General features: G+C 41.7%; 1 protein-coding gene across 1 annotated transcript; it reads left to right on the forward strand.

Moving 5' to 3' along the window:
- The first annotated feature begins 1,072 nt into the window (after positions 1-1,072).
- Positions 1,073-4,995, forward strand: LOC135479868 (uncharacterized). The gene is given in 4 exon segments (XM_064759773.1): positions 1,073-1,134; positions 1,520-1,745; positions 1,777-2,854; positions 2,857-4,995. Coding segments are annotated over 4 exon segments (1,890 nt in total). The 3' UTR covers positions 3,381-4,995.
- Positions 4,996-11,657: the final 6,662 nt, after the last annotated feature.

An 11,657-nucleotide genomic window follows, 5' to 3' on the forward strand; every position in this document is an offset into this window, starting at 1 on the left:
GAATAATCAGCTGAGTCAATCACTGTGCTGAACAATCAGCTGAGTTAATCACTGTGCTGAGCAATCAGCTGAGCCAATCACTGTGTTGAACAATCAGCCAAGCCAACCACTGTGCTGAACAATCAGCCAAGCCAACCACTGTGCTGAACAACCAGCCAAGCCAGTCACTGTGTTGAATAATCAGCTGAGTCAATCACTGTGCTGAACAATCAGCTGAGTCAATCACTGTGCTGAACAATCAGCCCAAGCCAACCACTGTGCTGAACAATCAGCTGAGCCAATCACTGTGCTGAACAATCAGCTAAGTCAATCACTGTGCTGAACAATCAGCCAAGCCAATCACTGTGCTGAACAATCAGCTAAGTCAATCACTGTGCTGAACAATCAGCCAAGCCAACCACTGTGCTGAACAATCAGCTGACTCAATCATTTTGCTGAACAATCAGCCAATCCTATCTCTTTAGCTTTTTTTTTTCGCTTCATCTCTGTATCAACATATAACAATATAACTGTATTGCTTATGTTTTTGACCGATATTTCTTTTATTTCTGTTTCTAGGCCATCGGCGCCACAGCTGCTAGAAGTTCCACATAGACGGAGCCTGAGATCATTTAACCTGGCATCACTGGACAAACGCGAGCTCGGCCTGTCAACTCGTGCGAACCGGAAATGGAACTATCCATCATTCAGTGATGTCTGCCCGGCTAGCGTGAAGGATACCGCGGCCTGACGGGAAGTGGCAACTTCATTCTGTTTAGCCGACATTGCGCTAAATTCTTTGACTGATGGACACCCATGTGGTATTATGTTAGTGCTGAAGAGCTTGTTGGACACATTGTACCGTACGACCGAAGCTGAAGTTTACCATGTGATGGCAAAATGACTCTCTTCAGTGGTAGTTAGGACTGTCACTACTGTGACATAGTATATAGTCAGTGATACGTCGACGGCACCATTGCCAGTGATTAATGATATGACTCCAGCACTGTAACCTGTGGTGTCAATTCGCTTGGAGTATTAGTTCAGCCTTACAACATTGATACGTCCTTACAGTTCCACAACACTAAAGGGTATGGCAGGAACGTTGTGGATGGCTCTGCCAGAGGTACGGTACGGAGGCCTGTCAAAGAAGATGTACTGACATTATCCGGAGTCTACTTAGTGACAGCGATACACCCATGTTCTAGGCTCGGAGTACGCGCAATAGCGATAAGCAGCTTCCTTATCTGATTTACGTTATGCTGAATGACAAGGGCTGTGTTTCTGTTAAAAAATCAAGCTTTCTCATCGGTAAACTTTGAAACGCGCTGCCAGTTAATACTGGCATAACCCCAGAAGCTCATGCTAGCAACTTGTGCCCGCGAGAATTTTTACAGGGGAGGTACCGGTGCTAGGGTATTTAGCCAAAGAAAACAGGATGTCTGTGTTAGCCTTCTTCTGTCAGCGACCCAAAAAACGAAGGACAGTTTCGCTGATAGCTGCCTGTGCAGTGCTTATCTTTATTTTGACATTCTCACAGCCATCCTTCATTAGATGACGACGGCTTTGAGCAAAAAGAGTCCGAGTATCACCGGCGCTTGCGCTTTCAAGCTGGTCAGGTGTGTATTCATCCGCAGCTGGAGGTTAATCACTCCTCCGTGCAACAGTTCTTCCGCGAGGAAGTGGGGCTGGAGTGTTCCAAAGATAGAAACTGGGTTTACGTGGAGAATGGCACTTTTCACGTGACACAGGACTCCAAAAGGCGTAGGGGAAAGGTGCTGTGTGAATATGGTCCCGCTATACAGAGGAAAGGACGACTACCATACAATGGATGGACAGCATATAAAACCCATGCACGATGGAGCTCCTTTGCATAGTGATTTTTTCAAAGTGGCATGCGTATCTCAGGACCAACATAGGTACTTTAACATTCACTCAGGGATTGCCTATAACGCTGCCGCGCATGCACGCTCTTCAGAGGTACCGCTTCCGGTCAGTGCGATGGGGTACACTATTTTGATGGTGGGTTTCGATTCTGTATCCAGAATGACATGGATGCGACAATTACCGAAGACACATTCGTACTTTGTTAACCAACTTAACGGCATAGTATTGGAAGGTTACAATATCGTGGGTGATGGAACACCCCAGGCGCTGTTGCCAATTCTAACAGGAAAGACCGAAGAAGAGCTGCCGGAAGCCAGGAAAGGAAAACCTAACGCGACTTCAGTCGACAAGCATCCGTGGATTTGGAAAGAGTTCAAAAAGTTAGGCTATATTACTCAGTGGGCAGAGGACATGGCGAGTATAGGCACGTTTACCTACAGGATGTTTGGCTTTAAAGAGCAGCCTGTTGATCACTACATGAGGACGTTTTATCTTGTCGCGGAAAAAATATATTCACATTTTAAACCGTATTGCTTAGGGTCTGTTCCACGCCATGTGAACTTTTTCAGCTGGCTGAAAGACACTTTTCGCATGTACGGAAATAAACGGAAATTCATGTTCGGTTTTCATTCCGAGTTTAGTCACGGTGATAGTAATAAACTTCAGCTTGCTGACGCGCAGGCGCTTGACTTTCTACGTTTTCTCAAAAATGGCGGCTATCTTGATTACACTATTTTGATCATGATGTCCGACCACGGTGCCAGGTTTCACGACGTGCGTGAAACCGTGCAAGGGAAACTTGAGGAAAGGATGCCATACTTTGCCTTCCGATTTCCGCCAGGATTTGATAAAAAGTATCCAATAGCTATGAAAAATTTCCGAACCAACGCCTACAGACTGACGACGCCATTCGACATTCACGAGACGTTCCAGGATATTTTAGACTACAAAAATATCGAAAAGGGTGATCTTTCGCAGAGAGGGATCAGTCTTTTCGAGAAATTCCCAAAGAACGAAGCTGTGCGCATGCGGGGATTCAGCCGCACTGGTGTGCATGCTTAACTTGGGAGACAGTAAATGACAATGATGAAGGCGGCCTTGGTGCTGTCGGGGCGACAATTAAGTTTATCAACTCTTTTGTTGAACCTTTTAGAGACCAGTGTGCGAATTTGACTCTGTTGAGTATAACACGTATGGTAAAATACTCGACAAATGACAATGTGCTCAGGTTTAAGAAAAGTGAAGACCACGACGGCAGAAAAGCTGACTTGTCGGGGAAAATTTCGTCCACTGAAACATTATATCAAGTGACGTTCAAAACTATTCCTGGTAACGGCCACTTCGAGGCTACAGTCCGGGAAAACGCCGAGAAAACCAGTTTTGCAGTAGACGAATATGAAATCAGCCGGATTAACAAATACGGCAACGATCCAGCTTGCGTTATGGACTCTTACCCACATCTACGCCCGTACTGTTATTGTAAATCCAACATAACACCAGAAACAAAAACGTAGTATGGGATTGGGCATGTAGGTATGTTGTTTTTAAAATAGTAAAATGTCAAACTTTATACCAAAAGAATTGTATAATTTGTAATATATAAAACACCAAATGCAAAAGAAATATTTGGTCACACGTTCCCACAATATGTGAGCTCTCCCTGCAATGTAAAGCACAGCCTTATTTATCGGATATTTGTGGAAAACCAGATTGAGGATTTCATTTTCAAACCCTACATACACATAGCATTATTTGGCACTGACGCCGTGAGATCTTCCTTGCATGTGAAATCAGGCACATTGGCACCAATTTGTCCAATATTCTGTGCAAGTGTACACTGTCAGACTTCATCACAATTGCTCTGTTTACTAATACTTGTAATTTCGGATTGTTTTCACATTGTCTTATTTTCACCATTGGTTTGCATCACATCCTAACAAGTCTTCAGAGGACATGAACCGTTGCCTGGAATCTGTACGAAAATACCAAAAACAGTTTCTCTGATTTCAAAGCCTTGGCCCGTGTGTACAGGTAAATTAGGTCAGCGATTTAACACGCAGATAGTGGTAAAATAAGAAAGATACTTAACCCCGGGTGCAGGTAAACGAAGACTGCCTTATGTACATCTTAAGCCAGACACGGCTTTTCTCTTTCATAGGAGTTTTAGAATTTGCTATCAAAAATTAAACAAAGTTCAGGTCATATGAAAATCCAGAAGAGACTGTCTTAAAGGGAAGACAACGTAAGCCGCAAAAGAAGAGATCATTAAGAACTCTGAAAGTAGTTAGTATTTTAGATTTTCAGACAGATTTGAATTCAGTCAAAGTTGTGGATTGTAGGTTGGGTTTCATGAACCACACTTACGTCACCAGTGATGTCACACAACATTTTCTATATCTTAATGTTACGCCTTGAATAATATTCCAGTGAACTTGACTGGTTTACAGTGTGCCATGTAATGTCAGCCAATACCCGGCCACAGAATGTCGACGTGACGTCATTGGGGATATACTATGAATATAATCCATGAAGCGCTTCATACAATTTGCAAATCTGTCAAGGTTTAATTCCGTGAAAAGTCAAAGCTAGAAAGAAGTGACGGTATTTTCAGATGCAGTTTATTATGAGGTTGATTTCGACCTAATGTTTTCTTTCCATATATAGGACTGCTTTACCAAATGTAAACCATGCAGGGTTTATGGTACAGAAATAAAACTTGGCGAGCCTCTCGCAAATGCGGTCGCTGTGAGTTCATGTCCAGCTTATTGCGACTCCCTCTCGTGTTGTTCGTGGGATGGTCCTGCAGCAACCTGCGGATGATCGTGCGTTTCCCCCGGCCTCTGCCCGGTTTCCCCCTACCATCATGCAGGGGTGTAAGTGAAGTGGTCTTCAGTACGGCGTAAAAAACCCAATCAAATAAATAAATAAAACGTTGGGTTGTTGCATATTTTTGTACAGATTCCAGTCATAGGTAAAAGCGGACATCTCATGTTTTTATTCTGTATTCCACTTGAAACTTGAAGGATCTCAAATGAAATCATAAAAAATGGCTTCCAATGACAATATGATTTTTTCGTTGTTACTGTTAATGTTTTGCAATGGGAAACACGTTTCGTCCAATGAAAAACGAAGGGATACAACTACAGGCGTTGCGGAGAAAAACATTAATGAGAGTGCAAGTTAATCTACCTAATCTCCAAATGTGATAATCCTCCGCCGGCAACACTTGACCTCTGCAATACATCCAGCTGACTTTTTACATGAGCCAGCTTTTTCTCCAACCGTTTCAGCTCAGCCTATAAGTTATAGGGGAGCAAGTCATGCCCAGATGGTTAAGACGTTTTGCATTTCAATCTCTGCAAGACAAATCACGCCGGTGTTCGACATGAAATCTCTGGCTTTCCTGACATTTTAAGTCCTTAGGATTTGGATAAAAGTAAATGGTCGATGACACTCGTGTGGCCCTTCGTGCAGGTTAACATTCGATGAAGGCCAATTGTCCTCCACCAACATGGTGAGCATGTCTGTTTGCCTCATGTTGGAGAATACGTCAGTCTCATGTTGGAGAATTCGTCAGAAAAATAACATTTTCCCCCCGAACACTCCGGTTTACTAATTTCATGAAATGAGCGGCCATCATATAAGTAAAACATGCGTGAATATGGCGGAAAACAAGAATGAAATAACAATTTATCTTGATTTCAGTTCTGTGCGTTTTTATGCGGTTTTCACAAGGGTGTGAGGTGATTTTGCCTGTCTACACAGAGTAAATTTCATAACTTGCGCAACTGCGGTTAGCCACATTTCAAAGCCGTTTCGATCTCCAAAACTAGGTAATTTAAATCAGAATTTTAACGTTGATTTAATGCCACTTTCTGGACCCTTAAGCTAAAAGTTAAAACTGAGAATATTTGATGAGGGTTAGTTGAAGACAAATGTATCCGAATTTGAATTTAAATTGCGCTAATACCGAAGCCTTAAATTTGAACTATAGTGAAATTACAAAATATATAATCCAAAATTATTTATTTAGTTTCAAATTTTGACGGAACATCATGTATAAAATTTGTAAGTAAAGTTTACAGGTTAACATATACTTATAATAGAGGTCATAATTTATATGTACGGTTAAGTTCATAACTTCATTAAAACTATATCGGTGCAGTTATAGCAGGAATTGTGAAAGGTAAATTATTTCAAGTTTAGGCTTCTCTATCCAACACTGAAACACAAGTTGTCTTCAACGAACCTATGCCTGTGTTAACGGCCCCAGGAGCACATTCGATAACTTGTCGAAGGCCCAACGAAAAACGGGTGTTGGAAATCGAAATATAGACTGAATCCTGGCCTGGATTAGCTCACCTTCCCACTGAGCCAGTGGCCGATTCCACAAAGCCATTTCTTATCTAAGTCAAAATTGGAAATACGACCTATTGTTTTCGGTTTTAAAAGTTAAAATTTTTCTACCTCATCAATTTTATCTTAAGACAAACGTGTCTAAATTGCAACTTCGTATACCAAAAACTATGCTTTGTGAAGAAGTTTAACATTTTCGGCTTCAGTCAGGCTTTTTGGAATCGGCTCCTTGTCTGATTACCTGCTGTAACCATACCCTGGCTAACTAGACAGGGCGAAGATCCCTCGTATCCTTTTCTTACTCCGGTGTGTCTGTAAGAACGTTCTACGAAAGCCAGCTGATTACACTAGAAACACATTTAAAGGAAAAGACCTCTAAAATCGAAGTAGGCATCACTAAATAGGCCGCTTAAAACTATGCATAAATCTACTTTCATCTATTTTTTTTGGAGGGGGGGGGGTTTGGGCAAGAGAGTTAAAGGCGTTCAAACATTTGGATTCTAAAGTGGGATTTATGGACCATAATATCGGAGTTCAAGAACTCTGACGTCACAGTTTTTCAGAATGTTTCCAACTCTAATCACGACACAGAATGTTGGAATAACTCTTTTTACCCATGAGTAAAATTCCTTCCTTCTGGTGAACATCACGAATAAAAGGTTATGTGACGTCAGAATTCCTAGATACCGGCAGTATGCCTAATAAAGCCCACCTTACTATTCAAATATTTGAGTGCCTTTCTACATCTTAAAAAATCTGAAAAAGTAAATGAAAGTATGTTACGCACAGTTTTCAGCTGTTTGTCTTATTGAACCTTACTTCATTTTTATTTAAGATCATGTTACTGCAAAGCAACATAATATTACGTTGTCAACCACAATATCCCGTTACACCAACAAAAATAGTCTGTTAGGCCAACAGAACAAATTTGCCACAAATAACATTTTAGCAGTGTAACATGGTCTATTTCTGTATCTACTCATGAAACATATATAGTATTCTGTCAGTATAACAGATTTGTTTTTATAGTGTAGTATATCAGGCAGTCATTATTGATAACTTCCTCGGGATTTGCATAGCCTTCGTCTCGCTTCCTCATTACGTAGTAAACGACAAAGTCCCGGTGATCAAGAAGCGTACAGACGTGATGTGTCAGTTGAAGATGAAACATTCACACAGCATCCGGAGACAATATCCTCGTCAGTCACACGATAACAACGCCTATCTGATGAATGTATGCATACGGATATCATAATGTCCTCATGGGAGACAATTTGGCGATGACTGAGGGTCTTTGTTATTGAGCAAAAGCAGCAGTGGTCGACATTATGGTATCATTAAATATATGGAGGATAAGGCATAAAGGCATTCTACAGGTCATGTTCATTCGCGTCCGAATGAATCGTGTGGAGCAATTTATGTTTCCAGACGTCGTATAGACACATTAATAGGAGATAGTTTCACTTGCCAATGGAACCAATATTTGAGGCGGAAATATCCATTGCCTTCTTCCTGATACATTTCCTTGATACATCTCTTCCAGTTAATCACCAGTAGAGCGATGAAAACGTCAATATAGCGGAAACAAACAGCAGACTACATCAAACCACTCCGAATTAATAAGTATCCGCGCGAAAAGATTGTCCAAACCGTTCTCACAAGGACAGGAAGACGGCAAATAAACTCAGCAAAGCTTGGTTGTATTTAGTCGACCTCCCGGTGCTTTCTTCAAAACCTAATCCTGTAAAGCTTGCTAATGATCAATTTCATAGTCCCCGGAGTGTCCGGGGAAAAGCGCCAACATTTAGCAAGTTACTGTTAAATTTTCAGCAGTCATGCGCACCATACTGGTGAAAGAGAAATCGTCGAACCCCATTTACTTATTTGATTGGTGTGTGACGCCGTACTCAAGAATATTTCACTTATACATCAGCATTATGGTGGGAGGAAACCGGGCAGAGCCGGGAGGAAACCACGACGATCCGCAGGTTGCTGGCAGACCTTTCCACGTACGGCCGGAGAGGAAGAAAGCAAGAGCTACACTCAAACTCACAGCGACCGCATGGGTGGGAGGCTTCTGGGTCATTGCGCCGCGCTTGCACGCTATCCATGAACCCACGGAGCCCCCGCCCCAGACCATACTCCCCATCCCCCCCCAACCCCCACCCCCCACCCCAGCCTACTTTAACCCCAATAAGGCTGCCCAAGCTGTGAGTGGGTGAACCTAAAAATTCCCTGCCAAGGCCTGGTTCGAACCACCACATCGTGTGACACAATGACTGATAAAAAAAGCAAGCACGGTCAACAACTAGGCCTCTTCCCACTCCCGGTCAGCTACCCTACATGTGACCTATAGAAGGATTTAATATCTCACAACGCCGGACGTCTATATGCACAGAAATGGTCTCTATTAATTTATGACCAAATTTTCTCCTCATCCCGACCCCAGAACTTGACAAAAGAATGCCGAATGATGTAAACGCCTCTCACATGCCTGAATTTCACAGCAAATTACCATATTCAGTGAGATTAGCTGTACGATATAATTGGTGCTACATATAAACTAAACATTCAGTAATGTGGGGAAAAAAGATGTTTGACTGAGTCTGTGTGTCCATATTCAAATTGGCGACAATGCACTGGTACAGAAAAACCACTCAGGTTAAGCCCCTTAAAGTTATTCCCCCTGTCAAATCAAGTCAAAGGTTTCACAGTTTCATCAGTCGAGTAAGGGACAGGAAGTCATGGTATAATATCGCCTGTATTACTGCACACCGATGCAGTCGTAACGATTTATTGATTTTATTCTTCTTTTAAGCCGTATTCAAGAATATTTGGCTTATACAACGGCGGCCAGCATAATGGTAGGATAAAACCGGGCAGCGCCTGAGGGAAACCCACGACTATCCGTACGTGGATGACAAGTCCTCCCACGTACGACCGGAGAAGAAGCCAGCATAAGCTGAACTTGTGGTGACGTATCCGATTATCATATTCCTGATGATTGGAACAATTATAACCCATCAGGCGTACTCTATCGTATTTGAAATCGAGCCCAGGAATTTATGAAACTATATAAAATTTATGACTTGATATACGCGCACGAAGTGAACCGGTACACTCGGAGAGCTATTCCACAAGACGACTCCCGCCATGCGTTAATCACTGTCATACTTTAGCTAATTGCCGCTGTATTATTCATGATCATAACCCTTATCACATCAGCCTGGATATACTTATTTATTGACATCTCCAGACGTGTGACGCACAGACATGCACACCATATTGGCGGAGGACAAATGGTCTTCGACAAATGTTAGACTGCACAAACTCACCCACGAGCGTTAGTCGATCACTGATTGTCAACACGGACAGCCTAGGAAACTAAGACACTCCATAGCTCTGCCTGAAACGGGGATTGTACATGCACCTCGTGTGTCTCGTAATATTTATTTATTTATTTTATTGGGTTTTACGCCACACTCACGAATATTTCACTTATACGATGGCGGCCAGCAGTATGGTGGGAGGAAACCTTCCCACAGACGACCGGAGAGGAACCAGGCATAAGCTGGACTTGAACTCACACCGACTGCATGGCTGAGAGGCGCCTTGGCCATTGCGCCGCGCTGTCACGCTAACAACCTCGGCCACGGATGTCCTTGCCTCCTTCCACGTCATCAGTCTACTATTTTAACACTGTGCAGACATAAATGATTAATATAAGTAGATGTGTTATAACCTCCAAAAGGGCGCTTATATAATGCACTTTATCATCGTCCTATATCAACGTCAAGGTCAAAGCAACACGCGGCATAAAATTTCATCCAACAATTTACCACAGATACATGTTTTAATTTTATCTTAAAGGCCTGGTTTGCTTTATGGATTTTGTTGTGTAGTAGGCTCATGGGGTAATTTAATCAAGTCTTGCCTTTGTTTCTGTACATATCACCCGTTACAAATACAGGTAATTAAAATCGCTCAATTAAATTTTGGCTTTATGCGTCTCGCATCAAAAGCAGTGAGATGATTTTTATATGTATGTGCATATACAATTATATTCCGGTTCCTCTGTTAACTACTCAAAACAATAATTCTCTAAAACCTGAAAACTACCCTCTGTTGAGAAAAAATCGTGCCGGGTTCAAAGAATACAAACACGAACTTCGTAAGACAAAATCATCTTCTGTACTGACAAAACCGTGTCTAACTGCTAAGATACAGCTAACATCGGCTGAAAGAAGAACGTGCAGAAGTCACAACCTCTGGTCGAGTTTTACTCGAACTGTACAGAAACTAGACCGCTTATATAAATATACAGGCCTGCCTCCAGACAAACATACAGGCCTGCCTCCAGACAAACATACAGGCCTGCTCCGATACAGGCCTGCTTCGATACAGGCAAATGTACAGGCCTGCTTCCATACAGGCAAATGTATAGGCCTGCTTCGATACAGGCAAATGTACAGGCCTGCTCTCATACAGGCAAATGTACAGGCCTGCCTTGATACAGACATATTTATCATTTGCATTAGAACACCTTCTCACTGTTTACATCTGCATCTATTTATGAATTTATCTTAACATTTAATTATTATGCATATCATAACAGTAGTACACATATGTACTATAGCAAAAAACAAAACAAAAACAAAGCCAAATGCACTTTGCCAAATCATAACAAATTATTATTATAAGAGGAATCTGTTGTATAAATAGATCAAATATAACAGCCTGTAGTTAAAAGACTAGATAAATATACACATAAACATATGTATACATGTATACTGATAGTTTAATAAAATTACTAGCACATAAAAATATCTAACTTATTAATTACATATACATTATAATACATCAGGTGATTATATAAATATAATTAGAATTTCACTTCAATTTATACACAGAATGCAAAATATTTGTACCAAATGTCTGATTTTGTACCTTACACCATCTCAAAGCTGCACATCACATACATGACAAACCATGTCAAACAGAAAAAATCTTATATATATATATATATATATATATCAAGGAAAAACCTTGAAAAAAGTACATAAATTCAGTTTTTTCTTTGTGCCCTTTCTTGTACCTCAAGTACCCTTTCTTGTACCCCAAGTACCTGTCCTTGTGCCCCAAGTACCCATCCTTGTGCCCCAAGTACCCATCCTTGTGCCCCAAGTACCCATCCTTGTACCCCAAGTACTCTTCCTTATACTCCAAATTCACTTCCTTGTACCCAAGTTCCCGTCCTTGTACCCAAGTTCCCGTCCTTGTACCCCAAGTACCCTTTCTTGTACCCCAAGTACCCTTCCTTACACTCCAAATTCACTTCCTTGTACCCTAGTTTCCTTCTCTGTACCCCAAGTTCCCTTCTTTGTATCTCAAGTTCCCTTCCTAATACCTCAAGTTCCCTTCCTAATACCCCAACT

The sequence above is a fragment of the Liolophura sinensis genome, chromosome 12 (genome assembly GCF_032854445.1).
Source record: "Liolophura sinensis isolate JHLJ2023 chromosome 12, CUHK_Ljap_v2, whole genome shotgun sequence".
Taxonomy (NCBI): domain Eukaryota; kingdom Metazoa; phylum Mollusca; class Polyplacophora; order Chitonida; family Chitonidae; genus Liolophura; species Liolophura sinensis.